Consider the following 21,204-nt stretch of genomic DNA (forward strand, 5'->3'; position numbering starts at 1 on the left):
AGACCAGACCTGAGTAACAGTAATGGTTACTAAGGAGATTCTAATGCAGAACAAGTTGAAAAATCCTAGCTTAAAACAAGGATCACAAGCCTGAATTCAGTAATAGTGATGGTTGCAAAACACTGTGGAATGTATTAAGAAGCCAGTGGACAAAAATGGTGAATTTTATGCTATGCGAATATTTCTTAATGAAAAGGAAAAAGATGTGAGGAGACAGGAGTAGGGGGTGAGAACTGGGTTGTTGAACAAACCCAGAGTCAAATGAATTCTTTTTACGGAAGCTATAATGAACCCTATGGTGTACTACCACGTGGAGGAAAAACAGACTTTACCAAAAGGGCCAAATTTTTTTGAAGCCAATCTAAGACCAGAATGGATGTCTCCACAGCCTTCTATGTCTCCATCCAAACCAGGAACAAAGCAATGCCAGCTGCACCCTTTCATCTTAAGGCAGACACAACCCAGATTTTTTCCTTCATAGGTGCTAATGCAGGCTGCACAACTAAGTATGCTTGGCTTTGCCAGCCTATGAATAGAAGTGGAACCCCTGAGGTGCAAGAGAACAGGCTTGCTGATGAAACCAGTGCTAGTTACTGCTCTTTCTTACTGTTCTGGTACTAAGAGTAAGAGAAGGTTAAATGAAACCAAAAACTCATTAACAGTGTTCATTAATTGTTCCTCCATTATCTATTGATTTTTTCCAGTGACTCAATTGAATTCACAGTCCATAATTTACCATTCTCTTCCTTAGGGTGTGTTACTCCTAATTACTCACAGCAGGTTACAATCATTACTACTTCTGTGAGATGCCAGCTGCAAGAAAGACAATGGGTGAGAAAGAGTCCTTCAAAAAGAGTTTGATGTTTCACTAGTAATTTCTGACATGGAATATATTTTGAATAGCAATGGTTCTTAGAATTCCCCCAAATCCATCCTTTCCTCTGATCAAAGGGCAATATTATTAAAGACCTACATACTGGGCCATGTTGCAGGTCTATAAGAAAATTTTTTTTAAAAAAGTGGTCATATTGCAGATTAGATGCAGATTTTTTTTTTTTTTTTCTTACCTGAATTCTTCACTGTAGTCATTCCTGATATACTCAGCTAGGGTCTTGCTGTACTGTAGGCAGCTCTTCAGAATGTAAAACTGCTGATACAACAGAACTGCTTGACAAGGACTCAGCAGCTGCAATGAAACTGAAAGCCCCTTCACTACTTGCTTCACAATACCAGCCACAAAGGTAACCTGGACAAGGAAAATGCACTTACGTGTAAGTCACACACAACCTACAAGAGCCCCTATTTCAGCTAAAGTGTCATGTTCAAATCTAGGTAGAAGCCCTCACCACCCTTGCACCAATGCCTCTGCACTATTTCTCACTGAAATGGTACTCAGCCCCAAATCATAAGTTTTGAATTTCTTCAATGCTTTGTTTTAACTGAGTAAGATAATCAGAGCTGACTAATATGGAGGTGGTGCATTTGATAATCCTGAGTCTCTCTGCTTGCGGATTTCTCTCAGATGGACTGTTGCTGCTCATGCTGTTTAGAATTGAGTTAATATCAATGCTTTCAATGATGTTAGTGATTCTTTGCCTTTTGCCACCCTTCATTCTGATGTGCTTCATGATTACAGACTGATCTTGTACTCAGCTCAATTCCTTTGGGGAACCAGCTCTAAAGGCTGATAAAGGAGTCTCCCTATTGTTTGGAATCCTGCAGATCCATATTTTCACCCCTCAGTTCAGATGACAGGGCCTACAACCACTGCACAATTAGGGGTCATGCGTCTTGCACATATGGGCTTCTGTTGTTAACAGTAAAAATTATGGCATCCCTAAGTGGACCTAAAATTGGTTGGGTTCTGTGCACTGCTGCAGGAGCCAAGATCAGGGGCTCAGTCTTTGTATAAGGTAGTTTGTTGTTCCACTTACAAGTGTCTGGCCACAGCCAGCTTTTTTAAACATATGTCGTAGGAATCTGACAAGAGAATCTAGATTCCACGGGACAGATTCAACATTGCTGTGGAAAAACAGCTCAAAGCAGGGAACACTCTTGGTCCCCAGAAGCATGATCATATATGGAAAGAGAACAATTGCCTCATGTTAAGTCCTCTAGTAGCAATGAAAATTTAGTTTGGAATATTTGCTTTTGAAGAAATTTCCAATTTAGTGTATGTATGCATGAATGAATAAAGGAAAATTAAGCTTGGGAAGTGAGAATAGATTAAGGGCTAGAGACTTTATTATTAATGAAGTAGATACTTTATTCAACATTTATTATGTACCTAACACAACAGATACAGCTTCCACCCTTGTGACACTTGAAATCTATTGAGAAAGACATTGTATCAGTAATGATGGAATAGGTAATGCTATGGTAACAAACCTCCAGAACTACCAATGCTTTGCATAAAACAGCAAAGGTTAATTGCTTGTTTACACTGTGTGTCCCTCTTGAGTTGTTAGGCGCCCTGTTCATTGTAGTTACTCAGGGTCATCAGCTGGTGGAGCAGTCACCACATGGAACATTGACAATCACCATGCCAGAAGGAAAAAGAATGGAGGGAAGAATGCACTGGCTCTTACAGTTTCTGCCCAGAAGTGTCAGGCTACCCGGGCTCACATTTTATTTGCCAAAGCAAGAACAGAGACCCACCTAATTTCAAGTGGTAAGGGAAGTAGAATCATACCATGTGCCTAGGAGAGAGAGCCAGGATGTGCCACTAATGGCTATCACAGGGCAGAACCATATGATAGCACAAATATAATCTGCAGCATTGACAATTCATATGAAGATGACCCTGCTGTGCACTGTGTGTGCCTATGTAGGGGAAGCCTAACCTAGTCAGGGGGTCAGAGAATCATTCGCTGCTTCACTGCTTTACTACAGGAAGTGCCAGTGAGGCCTGAAAGATGAGAAGATGTAAACTAGGTGGGAAAGGAGGGATGAGCGCTGCAGACAGCAATACTGCTGTGGTTTGAATCTGTGCCCCGGTGTTCATGTTAGAGACTTAATCCCTAATTCAGCAGTGTTGTGAGATGGATGAATGTTGTTATCTACAGCGATGCGCACTGGAGTAAGTTTGATATTGCAAGAGTGAATTTGATACTAAAGTGAGTTCACCCCTCTGTCCCACATGTACTCTCTTGCCCCTCCCTTCAGCCATGGGACGATATAGCAAGAAGCCCTCACCACATGTAGCCCCTCAATCTTGACCTTTCTAGCCTGCAGAACCATGAGTGAAATAAATATCTGTTCTTTATAAATTACCCAGTCTGTGTTAGTTTCTTATAGCCACACAAAGTAGACTAAGCCAGATACAGAGGTAACAGATAGGTCCTGTGATAGTCAGTGGTGGAAGCAGGTGGGCAATGAATAAGAGCCCCACATAGCTGAGCGAATGAGAGACCAGATGAGGCTGTACAGCCAGAGCTCTCAGGGCCGTGAAGGCCATTTTAAGAACTCTAGCTTAATTCAAGGAAAAACTGCTGAGATATTTAAAGCAAGGAATAACAATCAGATTTTTATTGTAAATAGCTCCCTCTGGCTGTAATCTAGTGGGAAGACAAAGTTAAACCATTTATTTGGGAATGTAGGGCCAGGATGGTGAATGCTCGCACAAAGTGCACAGATGATTTCCTTCCTCCATTCTTGCCCTCCTCCCACCCTGCATTATGTGTCATCATCCGCTTATCAGCGAGATCATTCGTCCCTTGGTTTTGTTTTTGTTTTTGTTTGTTTGTTTTTGCGGTGCTGAGGATCGAACCCAGGGCTTTGTGCTTGCAAGGCAAGCACTCTACCGAATGAACTATCTCCCCAGCCCTGTCCTTTGGTTTTTTGAGATTGGCTTATCTCACTTAGCATGATATTCTCCAATTTCATCCATTTGTCTGCAAATGCCATAATTTTATTATTCTTTATAGCTGAGTAATATTCCATTGTGTGTATGTGTGTGCATATATATATATATGTTGATTGTTTATATATATATATATATATATATATATATATATATATATATCACTTTCTTTATCCATTCATCAATTGAAGGACATCTAGGTTGGTTCCACAATCTGGCTATTGTGAATTGAGTAGCTATGAACATTGATGTGGCTGTATCTCTGTAGTATGCTGATTTTAAGTCCTTTGGGTATAGGCTGAGGAGTGGGATAGCTGGATCAAATGGTGGTTCCAGTCCAAGCTTTCTGAAGAATCTCCACACTAATTTGCAACCCCACCAGCAATGTGTGAATGTACCTTTTCCCCCACATCCTCGCCAACACCTATTGTTGCTTATATTCTTGATAATCGCCATTCTAATTGGGGTGAGATGGAATCTTAGGGTAGTTCTGATTTGCATTTCTCTTATTACTAGAGATGTTGAACATTTTTTCATATATCTGTTGATTGCTTGTACATCTTCTTCTGTGAAGTGTCTGTTCATTTCCTTAGCCCATTTGTTGATTGGGTTATTTGTATTCTTGGTAGAGTTTTTTGAGTTCTTTACATATTCTGGAAATTAGTGCTTTATCTGAAGTATGAGTGGCAAAGATATTCTCCCACTCTCTAGGTTCTCTTTTCACATTGCTGATAGTTTCCTTTGCTGAGAGAAGCTTTTTAGTTTGAATCTATCCCAGCTATTGATTCTTGCTTTTATTTCTTGTGCTATGGGAGTCCTGTTAAGGAAGTCTGATCCTAAGCCAACAAGTTGAAGATTTGGACCTACTTTTTCTTCTTTAAGATGCAGGGTCTCTGGTCTGATTCCGAGGTCCATGGTCCATTTTGAGTTGAGTTTTGTGCAGGGTGAGAGAGAGGGGTTTACTTTCATTCTGCTGCATATGGATTTCCAGTTTTCCCAGCACCATTTGTTGAAGAAGCTATCTTTTTCTCCATTGCATATTTTTGGCACCTTTGTCTAGTATGAGAAAATTGTATTTATTTGGGTTTGTGTCCGTGTCCTCTATTCTGTACCATTGATCTACCTGTCTATCTTGGTGCCAATACCATGCTGTTTTTGTTACTATTGCTTTGTAGTATAGTTGAAGTTCTGGTATTGCAATGCCCCCCGTTTCATTCTTCCTGCTGAGGATTGCTTTAGCTATTCTGGGTTTCTTATTCTTCCAGATGAATTTCATGATTGCTTGCTCTATTTCTGTGAGGTACATCATTGGGATTTTAATTGGAATTGCATTGAATCTGTATAGCACTTTTGGTAGTATGGCCATTTTGACAATATTAGTTCTGCCTATCCAAGAACATGGGAGATCTTTCCATCTTCTAAGGTCTTCCTCAATTTCTTTCTTCAATGTTTTGTAGTTTTCATTGTAGAGATCTTTTACCTCTTTGGTTAGATTGATTCCAAAGTATTTTTTTTTTTTTTTGAGGCTATTGCAAATGGAGTTGTTTTCCTCATTTCCCTTTCAGATGTTTCATGGCTTGTGTATGAAAATGCTTTAGATTTATGCATGTTGATTTTATAGCCTGCTATTCTGCTGAATTCATTGATGAGGTCTAGAAGTTTTCTGGAGGAGGTTTTTGGATCCTCTAAATATAGAATCATGTCATCAGCAAATAGTGACAGCTTAAGTTCCTCTTTTCCTATTCGTATCCCTTTAATTTCTTTAGTCTGTCTAATTGCTCTGGCTAGTTTCTAGGACAATGTTGAATAGAAGTGGTGAAAGAGGACATCCCTGTCTTGTTCCTGTTTTTAAAGGGAATGGTTTCAGTTTTTCTCCATTAAGAATGATGTTGGGGGCTGGGGTTGTGGCTCAGTGGCAGACCACTTGCCTAGTATGTGTGAGGTACTGGGTTCAATTCTCAGCACCGCATGTAAATAAATAAGTAAAATTTACACAAGGTCCATCAACAACTAATAAAAATATTTAAAAAAAAGAATGATGTTGGCCATGGGCTTAGCATAAATAGCCTTTACAACATTCAGGTATGTTCCTACTATCCCTATTTTTTCTACTGTTTTGAGCATGAAGGGGTGTTGTATTTTGTCGAACTGCTTTTTCTGCATCAATTGAAATAACCATATGATTCTTATCCTTAAGTCTATTGACATGATGGATTACGTTTATTGATTTACAGATGTTAAACCATCCTTGCATTCCAGGAATGAACCCCACTTGATCGTGGTACACAATTTTCTTAATATGTTTTTGGATACCGTTTGCCAATATTTTGTTAAGGATCTTTGCATCTATATTCATCAAGGATATCGGTCTAACATTTTCTTTCCTTGATGTATCTTTGCCTGGTTTGGGTATGAGGGTGATATTAGCTTCATAGAATGAGTTTGGTAGGGTACCCTCCTTTTCTATTTCCTGGAATACTTTGAGAAGTATTGGAATGAGTTCATCTTTGAAAGTCTTGTAGAACTCAGCTGAGAATCCATCCTGGGCTTTTCTTGGATGGTAGGTTTTTAATGGCTTCTTCTATTTCATTGCTTGATATTGATCTGTTTAAATTGTGTATGTCCTCCTGGTTCAGTTTGGGAGGAGCATATGTCTCTAGAAATTTGTCAATGTCTTTGGTACTTTCTATTTTGTTGAATACAGATTTTCAAAGTAGCTTCTCACGTTATGTATCTCAGTGGTGTCTGTCGTGATATTTCCTTTTTCATCACGAATTTTAGTAATTTTTCTCTCTCCTCTTTGTTAGTGTGGCTAAGGGTTTGTCCATTTTGTTTACTTTTTCAAAGAACAAACTTTTTGTTTTGTCAATTTTTTCAATTGTTTCTTTTGTTTCAATTTCATTGATTTCAGCTCTGATTTTAATTATTTCCTGTCTTCTACTACTTTTGCTGTTATTCTGTTCTTCTTTTTCTAGGGCTTTGAGCTGTAATGTTAGGTCATTTAGTTGTTGACTTTTCATTCTTTTCTGGAATGCGCTCCATGCAATGAATTTTCCTCTTAGTACTACTTTCATAGTGTCCTGGATATTTTGATATGTTGTATCATCGTTCTCATTGACCTCTAAGAATTTTTTATCTCCTCCCCGATGTTTTCCTGTATCCATGTTTCACTCAATATATTATTTAGTCTCCAGGTGTTGGAGTAATTTCTCTTTTTTATTTTGTCATTGATTTCTACTCTTGGTCCATTATGATATTATAGAACACAAGGCAGTATCTCTATTTTTTGCATTTCCTAAGGGCTGCTTTGTGGCATAACATATGGTCTATTTTTGAGAAGATTCCATGTGCTGCTGAGAAGAAAGTGAATCCACTCATTGATGGATGGAATATTCTATATATGTCTATTAAGTCTAGGTTATTGATTGTGTTATTGAGTTCTATGGTTTCTTTGGTTGGTTTTTGTTTGGAAGATCTATCTAGTGGTGACAGCAGTGTCTTAAAGTCACCCAGAACTATTGTGTTGTGGCCTATTTTATTCCTGAAATTGAGAAGGATTTGTTTGATGTATAGGGATGCACCATTGTTTGGGGCATAAATATTTACTATCATTATGTCTTCCTAATTTATGGTTCGCTTAAGCAGTATGATATGTCCTTCTTTATCCCTTCTGACTAACTTTGGCTTGAAGTCCACTTTATCTGATATAAGGATGGAAACCCCTGCTTTTTTACTGAGTCCATGTGTGTGGTAGGTTTTTTCCCATCCTTTCACCTTTAGTCTGTGGATGTCTTTTTCTATGAGATGAGTCTCTTGCAGGCAGCATAATTGTTAGGTCTTTCTTTTTAATCCATTCTGCCAGTCTATGTCTTCTGATTGATGAGTTTAGGCCATTAACGTTCAGGGTTATTATTGAGATATGATTTGTATTCCCAGTCATTTGGGCTTATTTTTGGTTTTTAACTTGGCTTGGTTTCTCCTTTGAGTGGTTTTTCTCTAAGGTAGTTCCTCCCTTTGCTGACCTACGTTGTTGTTTTTCATTTCCTCCTCATGGAATATTTTGTTGAGAACATTCTGTAGCACAGGCTTTCTATTTGTAAATTCTTTTAACTTTTGTTTATCATGGAAGGATTTTATTTCATCTTCAAATCTGAAGGTTAGTTTTGCTGGATATAGGATTCTTGGTTGGTAACCATGTTCTTTCAGAGCTTGAAATATGTTGGTCCAGGCCCTTCTAGCTTTTAGAGTCTGGGTTGAGAAGTCTGCTGCTATCCGTATTGGTTTCCCCCTATATGTAATCTGATGCTTCTCTCTCGTGGCCTTCAAAATCCTATCTTTATTTTGAATGTTAGGCATTTTCATTATTAATGTGCCTTGGTGTGGATCTGTTGTGATTTTGTGCATTTGGTGTTCTGTAAGGTGTTCTGTATTTGATTTTCCATTTCATTCTTCAGGTTTGGGAAATTTTCTGATATTATTTCATTGAATAGGTTGTTCATTCCTTTGGTTTGTATCCCTGTGCCTTCCTCAATCCCAATAATTCTTAAATTTGGTCTTTTCATGATGTCCCATAGTTCTTGGAGATTCTGTTCATGATTTCTTACCATCTTCTCTGTTTGGGCAACTGTATTTTCAAGATTCAATATTTTGTCTTCATTGTCTGAGGTTCCATCTTCCAAGTGGTATAGTCTTTTGGTGATGCTTTCCATTGAGATTTTTATTTGGTTTATTGTTTCCTTCATTTCAAGGATTTCCGTTTGGTTTTTTTGAGAATCTCTATCTCTTTGTTGAAATGATCTTTTGCTTCCTGCAGTTGGTCTTTCAACTGCTTATTGGTATTATCATTCATTGCCTGCATTTGCTCTCTTATCTCATTCTTTTCTTCACAAATCATCTTAATCACATATAATCTGAAGTCCTTTTCTGACATTTCTTCTACCATACTGTCATTGGATTCTATTAATATAGAATCTAGTTTTGTTTGGATCATTTTCTTCCCTTGTTTTTTCATGTTGTTCATGTATCTTCCCCTCTAGCAGTGCAGATCTGGGGTATTGCAGATTTCCCCCTATAGGCTTAGAGTGGCCCTATAGGTTTCCAAAACCTTTTCTTTAAGGGGAGATCAATATTAGCAGTTCCCAATTCAGACACTATGCAATCCTAGACCAAATAACCCCTATGAGGACAATAACAAAATTGTCATAATAAACAGAATGAGTTCGAATATTATCTTCAGTATAACAAACAGATTTGCAATAAGGTCTGCAGTTTCTAATAGAGGACAAAGAGGATGCAGAGGGATGTAGGATGTAGCTGTTAATGGGATAAGAAAAGAATATACAGAAGTTCTAGATAATAGAAAGCGTGAGAGTGTAATCAAAAGAAATTGATTGGATGTTAGCACGCAAAAAGGGAGAAAGAGACTCAGAGGGAACAGATAAACAAAAGGAAAAAAGAGCAAAAAAAGTAAAGAAATAAAAACTTAAAATTGTTCCATAAGGAGAAAAAAGAAAATCTACAGTATATCAGTCGTATAGTATTCAAACCTTCCGGTCTTCAGTAGCCTGATGCATGAGAGGTACCTGACAATGAGCTTCAAGTCTCCAGCAGGCACCTCAGGATGGGATTTGCCCTACCTAAAGATCGGAGCTACGGCTTCCAGGATTATCCAAGGTGGCCACTCTGGCTTCCAAATGTGTTGGCAAATGGGGAGCTGCAGCTTGGGGAGTGGACGTGGTCAGCTGGAGGTCCTGGAGGCAGGGTGCGGTTGGTCAGGCAGGGGTCCTGGAGGTCAGGTGTGTTTGGTGTGGTTGTGGGATCCTGGAACCAGGTGGAATCAGTCGGTCTGGGGTCCGGGTGATAAGGCACAGTCAGTTGGTCTGGGGGTCCTGGCAGCAGGGAGCAGTCGATGTGAGGGCCCCGGAGGCAGGGAGTGATTGGTCGGGCTGAGGGATCCTGGAGACCGGGCTCAGTCAGTCTGGCCAGTGGTCCTACAGGGCCTGGCTGTTGTCTCAAAATGGCGGCAGCCACATGTAATCAAACCTGCAGGTATTGTCACTGTGAACTTCCAGGCAACAGCAGGCAGCTGGCACTCCACTGGCGGTCAGCAATCAGTTCTCTGACTGTCTTCAGACGATCGGGAGGTGAACTTCGTGTGGTGGGTAGTGGATAGGTGTAAGACAGGCTATGGACAGGCAAGAGGCAGGCAAATGGCGGATGATTGGCGCCTGACAGTGAGCAATCTGCACTCAAAAAAGGCGTCCATATGCTGGCATACTGCAGCTGATCACAGTAGACAAATGGGGTAAACAGCAGGGATCAATAAGCAGCAAAAACTGCCTCACCAAGAAACAGATATCCTCTGCTTGAAACCGGAGTTATGGAGTGACAAGGAACGCAGCCTCCCTCTAGTCCGCTATCTTGGGTCTCCGTATTTGTTTGTTATTTCCACAATCCCAGAGAGCTGGGGCTCGAACCCGGGCCTCCAGCATGAGAGGCAGGCACTCTACAAGATGGGCTATATGGCCTGCTGGATCTCCATATTTGATGTTTAAGGTGAGGGTTAATCTTTTTTACTTAATTATAATATCCTATGTTTATTTTAAGAGTTCTTCACAAAACAAAAATCATCTTTAAGATATCATTTCAGTGCCTTAAAAGCTCAGGTCTCAAATGTAAAGACATTTTATTTTAATTAAATAATAAAATTGTCAAATTTATATCTAGTTTTATAAGCTTGATCACATCACAGAGAAAATTTGTGTTTAATTGATCAAACACAGTAGCTTCTGTTTAGTTAGACCTGAACAGTGATTTTTGTTTTACTTCTAGGTACTTACTATTGGAGGACAACTTTGTAGAAAGGACATCATCCAGCTAATAGCAAACTTTGTAGATCCCAATCCAAGGTTTCCCTAAAAACTCAAAGAAATAAGTTATGAAGTTCAGATTATATATAAAAGGATACTTATTCTCTAATATATTTTTATCCTGATTAATCGAATCTTTAAAATCAGTATTTGTTAAATAAGGTAGATAAGCACTTAAGAGCAAAGGTAGTATCATGTGTAATTCAACCAGTTTTGGAGACCATCTCTAGTATAGGCATTTTGGACATAATAGTAACCATAATATGTATAATAATGAAAATATATAATAAAAATAAATGTGTACCTGCTGAAAGACAAGAAGTATCTCATATAAAAGTGCTGTTGCTGTATCTGTGTATTCCAGGATAAGCTTCTGTAACTACAATTTTCAAAAATAATCAATATATTATTATAGGCTGAGCCAGAAAATAGTAATTCCTCTTGGTTCCCTTTAGATACTTATAAAACTGTTTCTTATTAACCAGGAGTTTAATTAGTGCAATGCATTTTCTTGTTCCATTTGATTCAATCATTCTCAAGAAAGTGGCTCTAATAAAGAGACTATAAGTTTAATAATGGCCCAAAAAGCAGATCAGGGAAAGAAGATACAATGATCCACAGAATACTAACACAAAAAATAATTGTGCACCAGTTTACAAAATCAGTCACTTCAATAACCTTATTTCCTTTCAAGAAAATGCTTCCCAGAATTGAAGTGGGAGATTCTCTAAGAAATTTATTTAGATTTACACCCAACTCAAACTATGATCCCATCTGTAGTACGGGTAAATGCACATTAAGGTCATTTTGTTGCTCTCCAAAACCCCAGGAAGTTGGGGAGGTTGTCTTCTGGCACATAGGCCACTTGAAGCATGAGAAATGCTTCCGAACACATTCTTTGCAGGGGAGAACTCTAGTTTGAAATCTCCCTCCCTCTTATATCTTGGAACAAAGCTTTACATTATCCCCTGATGGACACATGAATAGCCCAGGTGCAACAGATCAAAAAGTCTGAAAACCTGAAATCCAGACCCTTCTATTCTGCCCACAAGATATTTTCATATAGAAATACCACTGGCTTATCAAGTTAAACCCAAAACCATGCTCAGTGTTCTCTGTGAGTCTACTTCTCTTACTGTAATTCTTATCTGACTCTCAGGCCACAGTCTAAGTCATCTTCTAATCTTTATACTTTATTTTTACATCAACTTACCTACTCATTTTCTTAAAAATTTCTGGAATCTATTCTCTTTACAATTACCATCTCTCTTCTTTTCTTAATTTATTTATTCAACAAATATGCTTCAGACACTGTGGTAGGTGTTGGGGATACAATGAAGAACAACAGACATGGTCCTTGCCATCATGGAATATATAATCTAGTTTACAAACTGACATCAATCTAACAATCAAATAAATGCATAGTTAAAAACTGAGTCCAAGGCTATGAAAGAAAAGTACAGGAAGCTATGAGAGCTCTGAAGAGGAGGGCTACTCTCTTCTAGGGGTCAGAGAAGACTTCCTTCCAGGCTATGTCATTCCTCCCTCATCTCAACTACTGCACTAGCATCTCTTTTTTTATTTTTTATTTTTTACAGACTGCATTTTGATTCATCGTACACAAATGGGGTACATCATTTTGTTTCTATAATTGTGCACGATGTAGATTCATACCATTCATGTAATCATACGTGTACATAGGGTAATGTTATCTGTTTCATTCTGCCATTTTTCATACCCCCCTCATTTCCCTCTACATAATCTAAAGTTCCTCCATTCTTCTCTCACCCCCCCATCCCACCACCCCCATTATGTATCATCATCCACTTATCAGGGAAAACATTCGGCCTTTGATTTTTTGGGATTGGCTTATTTCACTTAGCATGATATTCTCCAAATCCATCCATTTATCTGCAAATGCCATAATATTATTATTTTTTATGGTCGAATAAAGAATAATATTCTATTGTGTATATATACCACAGTTTCTTTATCCATTCATCTGTTGAAATAACCCAATCAATAAACGGGCCGAGGTACTGGACAGACACTTTAGAAGACATACTGGCAATTAATAAATTTATGAAAAAGTGTTCAACATGTCTAGTAATTAGAGAAATGCAAATTAAAACAACTCTAAGATTTCATCTTACTCTAATTAGAATGATTATTATCAAGAATGCAAACAATAATAGATGTTGGCGTGGATGTGGGGGAAAAGGCACACTCATATTGCTGGTGGAGATGCAAATTGGTGCAGCTACTCTGGAAAGCAGTGTAGAGATTCCTCAGAAAACTTGGAATGGACCCACCTTTTGACCCAGTTATCCCACTCCTCCATTTATACCCAAAGGACTTAAAATTAGCATACTACAGTAAAACAACCACATCAATGTTTATAGCAGCTCAATTCACAATAGCCAGATTGTGGAACCAACCTAGATGCCCTTCAACAGATGAATGGTTAAAGAAACTGCACTAGCATCTTAACCACCCTGCCTGAGTCTTGCTTCTGATTCACTCTTTAATATTCCGTCATTGAAAGTGTATTGCAGATACTCCATACACAGTTTGTAATTATATATTTCTGGGAATATTTGATTAATATTTGTCCCTCTCATCAGTTTGTAAACTAGTGAAAGTAGAGATTGTGTGTTTTGCTTACTGTTTGGACCCCCTTCCTAGCATGCTATTTGCTCATAACAGATGCCAATAAATATATACTGAGTGAATGAGTAAATGAATTTTCTAAAACATAATTTCAACTGTATGTTTATGAACTATCAAATCATGTACATCCTTTGCAAATTTTTTCTATGTTGACTTGGCTTAAAATAAATTAATAATAAACTGATTTATTCTCTCAAAATACAAAGTTTACACTCAATTTGATATTTCCAATGTTTTATTACAACCTTAGGAAAATAAGCAATTCTCACTACTCATATAGGCAAAGAAATGGACAAAAATGGAATTCATGCATATCAATATTGTACATAGAAACACATAAGCATATTATGTAAGTTTTAAAGAAAGCTAATTATTTTCCTTAGTATACATACCTTAAAACAAATAAAATGGCATATTAATAATGACAATAGTTATGTTTTTACATTAATAACAAAATATCTATTCTTTGATTTAAATATGTAAATATATTCTACAGTGTCATGGTCCACGTTAAAAGACAAGAAGCCGCAGGTGCGATAGCGCACGCCTGTACTCCCAGCGGCTCAGGAGGCTGAGACAGGAGGATTGTGAGTTCAAAGCCAGACTCAGCAATGGTGAGGTGCTAAGCAACTCAGTAGACACTGTCTCTAGGTAAAATACAAAATAGGACTGGGGATATGGCTCAGTGGTAGAGTGCTTGCCTTGCACATGGGAGGCACTGGGTTCGATCCTCAGCATAAAAATAAATATAAAAATATATTTTATATATTTAAAATAAAAATAAATGAATGAAATAAAGTATTGTGTCCATCTACAGCTAAAAAAATTTTTTTAAAAAAAGACAAGAAACCACATTCCCTAAATAATTAGTATGCCCCCAAAATTCTCATCTCACCTTAGCATCAAAAGACATTTCAGCTAAAGTTGAATCAGCCACCAATTGGATATCAAATACAGGACAAGATTTTGGAATCTGAGGCTTGCTAATTAAAATTACCAAGAGATTAAATAGTGTTCCCCTGAAAAAATAAACATAAAAGGCAGTTAATGAATAAAGTTTTAAAAAGAAAAACAGTGAAACCAAGCTTGCAGACACATCTCAATTAAACTTTTGGACCCTTGGACATGCAAATGTCTAAAAATAAGAAATATTTATTATGAAATAAGAAATTTAAATAAAAATGCAATTTCTTGGGGGGCTGGGGGTTGGCCCAGAGCAAGTCTACTTCTAGAAGTTCAAATAGCTTAAAAAATTTACCAAATCTAGATTTAAGGGAGACTCTGGTGATTTCAAGTATAATAATATTTTCCAAATGATTTTTTTATGGATTACTAATTCCAGGAAATATTTTGATCAAAATAGATTCTGTGGTCAAAAGAAGTGTGGGAAATACTTGGTTACACTAAGCTTAGTGTACTGGATATCTTTTACTACAGGACTTCTCAGAGGCTTTACTATGGTAATATGCGCTACATATCTTTGATACAAAGAAATAGTATAGAGCATTTCTTTTTTTTTAGTTGATTTTTAAATTAACAAATAAAATTATATGTTTATAGTATACAAAATGATGTTTTGAAATATAAACACTATGTATACACTGTGGAATAGCTGAATGAAGCTAAGTAGCTTATGCATTACCTCTCATACTTAAAAATTTGTAATGAGAACACTTAAAATCAACTCCTAGCAGTTTCCAAATATATACAAAGTTGTTATGAGCTGCTCATGTCATACAATAGATCACTTGAACTTATTCCTCTTGTCTAACTGAAATGCTGCACCCTTTGACCACATCCCAATTCCACCAGCCCCACCCTGGTAACTGCCATTCTACTCTGTTTCTTTGAATTCAACATTTTCAGATTTTACAAATAATGAATATCATATGGAATTTGTCTTTCTGTGCCTGGATTGTTTCACTCAGTATAGTGTCCTCCAGCTTCACCCATGTTGTCATAAATGACAGTACTTCTTAATTTTAAGGTTGAATAGCATTCTATTGTGAATGTATGTCTCATTTTCTTTTTTCTTTTATCCATTAATGGACACTTAGGTGGATTCCGTATCTTGGCTATTATGAAAAATGTTCAGTATTCTTAAAATGCTTATTTGATTCCAAGTTTTATGACTCCAGAACCTTTTTTAACAGAACATTTTAGGGTTTTACTATTTTATTGAATACCACTAGCTATTAGTTAATAAAACTAATATTAAACCTCAGGTCTTTTGCTTCAAATGTAGTATACTGTATATTAACCTACATGAATTACTAACTTAAAAGCTACTACATGTTTGAATAATATATAGTACCCAACTATTTGAAAATAAAGACAAAATTCACAATTCAAAGTATACATCCTGAGGATCTGGGCCAGTAACACCATCTTCAAATGTTAAGAATAACCCATGTACAATTGAACAGGAGCAGAAATCAGACCACTAGAAAATCAGTTGCCTAGCTGTACATGGTGGCACATACATATAGTCCCAGCTACTGAGGAGGCTGAGGCAAGAGTATCACTTGGACCCAGCAAGGAGTTTGAGACCAGTCTGGGCAGCACAGTGATATCTCATTTCAAAACAAAAAAGAAAATCCATTGCCCAATTAAAGACAATATCAGAGTAGATTTGAGACAGGCGTAGTAACAGAATTTAAGAATAAACTATACAAAAATTCTCTATAACCATAAGCATTCCTTTTATAATGGAATAAAGGAATAAATAATCTGTGTTTAGTAATGCTTGAGATTTCTAATCTTTTTACAATAATTTAAATCATACTATGATAAGAAGCTTATAATCAACTCAAAAATTCTAATTCTTATGTCTGGAAAAGAAGACTCATTATCAATATATTTCTCCAAAGAGCAGGACAGATCCTATAGAACATTCACTAAAGTTTTATGAAATCTATTTAAAATGGCTAGTTTTACTTTTAGAAGATCTTTCAAAAATCACAGAACACTCCTATTACAAGCTTTTCCTGATATTGTTTGAATTGACATTCCATTTATTGTTATATTTAATTATAGTCCTTCATTTTCAGTAACAGCTTTTTTCAAAGCTAAGGAAAGGAACTCTCAAATTCTGGGTCACTTACTGTGATAATACATAAGTTCAACTCTAACAATACTAAAATATGAAAAGATGTGGCACATTTCAAGAAGAATAAAGCAAAGTGCATTGAAACTAATAAAATCCCTACTTATGAAAATAAAGAGGGAAATGCTAAAATGAATAACTGCTTTTTATATGCTCAAATGGAATTTAATTTGAAACCCACCCCTCTGCCAACTCAATTTAAAATCCGGTAGGTCAACAATTTTAATCAAAATGGTAGTTTTATCCTGAAAATACTTACAGGATTGACATCCCAGGCTTAAAAATAGCCCCAACAATTTAAAACTTTTATTCTTCAATTTGTATTATTTCCAGCATATGAATTTTTAATGCATTTCAATATACTTTAAAATACAGACTTTAGGGACAAACATAGTTTCTTAAGTCAGTCTATGATATTTTGGAGGGCAGAATTGTACTTTGGCTTCCTGGACTCTCACCTCCTAGTATTCATTTTGTATAGAATTCTTTTTTTTAAGTTTGGGCAGTACCTATGAATATGCTTTTCTAATCACTTATGATTATATTAGATGAGAAAGGTGAAGGGATTTTGCAAATTTAATTATGGTCTCTAATTAATTGACTTTTTTTAGCCAATTCAAAGAGGACTATCCTGGGTGAGCCTGTTCTAATGAATGAGCCCTTTAAAAGAGAACTTGAGCCTTTCCTGAGCTCAGAGACATGTTCCTGCCAAGCAACAAACTGCACAAGTTCTATAGCTCTATAGAAATAAATTCTGGCAGCAACCATCCAGATGATCTTGGAAGAGAACCTCAGCCCAGATGACACCTGTGCCAAAATTCCTGACTCACAGAAATTATAAGGTAGTAAATATATGTTATTTTAAGTTACTAAGCTTGTAATAATTTGTTACATGACAACAGAAGACTACTGTTATATAAACACTTACTGTGCTAATTACTACTATGGATAACATGACTTGATCCTATGCATATCAAAATTGACAGTATAGTATTACAACCAGACTCTACTGTAGCAAATGAATATATGTATTGAAGGACATGAAAAGAATTTGACATGTCAGGAAAGAGGATTGATATAATAGGGCTGATTATGGTCAAACCAAGTTAAAAATGGAACAATTAAAGGTGACACTTTACAACAGAAATGAGGAAGATTTTTTCAACTCCAACAGAGAGAAGTAGAGACAAAAAAAAAAAAAAAAAAAAAAAAAAAGGTAGAGAAAAAGGAAGACAAGATTTAGCAACAATTTTAGAGTAGGAGAACAAAGAAATACCAAAAGTAATCTTAAATCTCTACTTTAGAGATTGGGGGATTAGCAGTACTACCAGTTGCTTAAAGAAATATGCAGAGTAAATAACAGTATATTTTCTTTGTTTTCTGTAAAGCAGAGATCAGCAATTTATGTCCTGCAAACAAATCCAGCACACAGCCTGTTTTTGTACACAGAGCCATTTTTTGTTTTGTTTAAGCAATGTTGGGGATCAAACCCAAGGCCTCAATCATGCTAGGCAGGTGCTCTGTCACTGAAATACATCCCCAGCCCTGTAAATAAAGATTTCCTAGAACACACCTGTGCCCATCCATTGGCGTATCGCCTAGGGCTGCCTTTGTGCTATAGTGGCAGAATTACAGAAACCTTTGCCCATCCCTGCTATAGAGCAAAGTATTCCTATACTCCCTTGTATGTAGCAAGTTACTTAAGAAATATTTATGATTATAATCACTAAACTTATTCTTTTAAAAAGTCTTTAATAAAACCCCTGGAAAATATTACTAAAAGTTATTATTCTTCCCCCTGGTTTAAGTGTTTTAGAGCCCATCTCCTTTATCCTTCCTCCATTTTCTAATACAATGAATTTAGATAAATAATTCATGAGGCCTGAAAAAAATTCAGGTTTTAACCAGAAATTTAACCAGGATATAATTCATAGTCCATAAATACATATTTAAAAAGTCAAGAAGATAAAACATGCAAACACATCCCTTTTGTATATTGTGAATTGCCCCCATTATGTATTCTGTCATTCTTTCTTTTAATAACAGATGTGTTGATCACCATTCAAATTTTAGTAGGCCCACAGCTGTCCAAGTACAGATACATTGTCCAGCCTCTCTGGTTTCTCACCAATACACTGTGAATGTAAATGGTATAAGCCTTGCTTAAAAAGGAAATTTGCTTGTCCTCTGCTTCTCTTTCTGCTTCTCAATTGTATAGTGAAGTCATGAAGTTCAGCTGGCTTCAACCAGGAGGACACAGATAGCAGAATAGGAGGCAGCAAAGTAACAAAAGGGGAGGAACTCAGGTCCCTAGCTGGCCTTGTGGAGGAAAGCTTGACTGTCTAGTCTGTTATGTGAGAAAGATAAATTTCTATCTTCTTTTGGCCAAATATTTTAGAGTATCTTCATTACAGCAGCTCATCCTACACCTTAAAATAAGCCCTGTAAGTTCACCAATTACTGTCATGAACCTCATAATGATGTTTTGGTAAATGACAAACAGCATATTCAACAATTGCTCTATAAGATTATAATGAAGCTGAAAAATTCCTGTCACCTAGAGACACTGGAACCATCAAAACAACACAGAACATTACCCACATTGTTTATGGTGGTTCTGCTGCAAACCTACTGTGCTGCAATTAAAAGTACAGCACATGCTGTACTTTCTTAGTGCATAATGCTTGATTATGTGCTAAATTAATAAATTTATTTAATTAATAAATTAATAAACAACAGTTATTGATTTATGTATTTACTATACTATACTTTAAATTCATTATTTTAGAGTGTACTCCTCCTTATAAGTAAACAAGTTTACTCCAGTGACATCCTCATACATCTCATTTACTGCATCAATTGCATCATTTTCTCTCATGCTTGATTTAATATGTTTGTTCATCATGGCTCTAGGAGCAGTAGGCTATAATGTACATATGTATGTGTGTATGTTTATGTGTAACATATATGTCTATATGTATACACACAACACATACACACACGCACTCATATAGCTTAGGTGTAGTACGCTCTACCATCTAGGTTTATACAAATACACATAATCCCATGATTAAAGCAATACGTGACTATACATAATAAATGTGGCCCCTATAACTTTTGTCTTTCCAATGTGATTTTTCTCTTATAGATATTAATGAACCCTAAAAAATGCTAGTGGAGAGTCCCTGGCTTTTAATGTTTGATGGGTTATTTGGTCTTTTTCAAGTTCACCAGACGAGGATAAAAGATAAAATTATGCTATGAAAATGTTTGTACCCTTAATAATCCAAAGGGACAAAGAGAACTCAACATGTGACAATTAATCTAATCATCACAGAAGGAACCAGAGAATCAAAAGAGTGTAATGTACTTACAAGAGGGCTAAACAGAGAAGTTAGAGAATTGTGTGTTTTGGAAGACATTCAACAAGAACAGTCAACAAGTCAAACATACAAGGGCCAAAGTCTTCTAAAAGACCTTACTTCTTAGCTGCCAATGTGTTCAGGCGTGATGACTCAATTTCTGTTTCTCTGAACATCAGTCCTAAGGTCTGTATAATTTCAATGCATGTCCTAGAAAACAAAGAGAAAGAAAACAGAGAGAAGAAAGGATATTGCATGATTTTTAAATTTTTCTTTTAATTTTTTCAAATAAATAATATTTGATGATTCAAAATATCAAAGGCAAAAAAAGAGATACAATAAATGATGATTCCCCTCCAGTTACCCATTTTCCCCCCTTTTAGACAGCCAATGTTACCAGTTTCTTGTGTATTCTTCCACTGAAATTAGACTAACTGTAATGCGATTTTTAAAATTCTTTATGAAGCAAAACTTGCAGCACCATTAATCATTAATACCACATACATTTTGTCTAGTGCCTCCATTTATCAGTAACTCTGTAGGGGAAAACTATTAGAGTATCTAGTTGGTACTTACACCAGCTCATCAACCCTTTGGCTTTTATTTTGAAGTGCATTCTTATCCTTAGACTCTGGTAAGTACTCATGAAGTTTGTTCACTAGGAAGTAGAAAAGGTCACTGGTCTGTGAAAACAAGTGGGAAAGAAGATGGTAATTAAGATATCAGCTGTTAAAATTGTCTATCCTTACACGAAAGTATGGAAAATGATTTGTATTTTGATTAAAGAAGTTACATTATTTCTCATTAATAATAACATCATCCGAATTGAAAATACAAGTTTTACTTACAACCAGGAGACCTCTGCCCTGGTGAACACAATAAGAACTAGGGGGTGATCCAAAGAGATGCCATTTAGGCCTGGCTCAAACACTAATATTGATGATCATCCAAAAGTTAGTGTATAATCTCAGGCAAATTATTCAATTACCTTGGGAAATGGGCTGCTATAGTTCCTGCATTTTCAAAGTAATTTGACCTTTGTAAGGACATAATGAAATAATGGATAAGAAAGCTCTTGTTTTAAAATATTTACTAACACAAAAACAAGTACATAGCACAAATATAACCTGTAAAAATGGTGCAAAATGACATTAATATTTCTGGTAACACAGTGGAAATACAGATCACCATTTCTGTCTCAACACTGACTCAGAATTCAGAAACTAATATTATTGTGTTTTATTTAGTTTCATGAGATAAATCAAGCATGAAAATAAGCACTGGCCCATCAACTCAGGCGAGTTGGTACTAATGAGAAAAGTAGTGCAAATGCTT

At 36.4% G+C, this 21,204-nt stretch overlaps 1 protein-coding gene across 2 annotated transcripts in view; it reads right to left on the reverse strand.

Annotated features, from left to right (window-relative positions):
• LOC306660935 (uncharacterized protein C12orf56) overlaps positions 1-21,204 on the reverse strand; it is a 91,955-nt gene that overhangs the window by 1,320 nt on the left and 69,431 nt on the right. For both annotated transcript variants that reach the window (XM_079139682.1, XM_079139681.1), the window contains exons 7-12: positions 20,446-20,552; positions 19,990-20,079; positions 14,297-14,420; positions 11,036-11,110; positions 10,702-10,776; positions 1,068-1,246 (exon numbers count right to left, since the gene is read on the reverse strand). In XM_079139682.1, coding sequence (XP_078995808.1) covers positions 1,068-1,246; positions 10,702-10,776; positions 11,036-11,110; positions 14,297-14,420; positions 19,990-20,079; positions 20,446-20,552 — 650 coding nt within the window. The remainder of the gene's footprint in view (positions 1-1,067; positions 1,247-10,701; positions 10,777-11,035; positions 11,111-14,296; positions 14,421-19,989; positions 20,080-20,445; positions 20,553-21,204) is intronic.

The sequence above is a fragment of the Sciurus vulgaris genome (genome assembly GCF_902686455.1).
Source record: "Sciurus vulgaris genome assembly, chromosome: 5".
Classification (NCBI taxonomy): domain Eukaryota; kingdom Metazoa; phylum Chordata; class Mammalia; order Rodentia; family Sciuridae; genus Sciurus; species Sciurus vulgaris.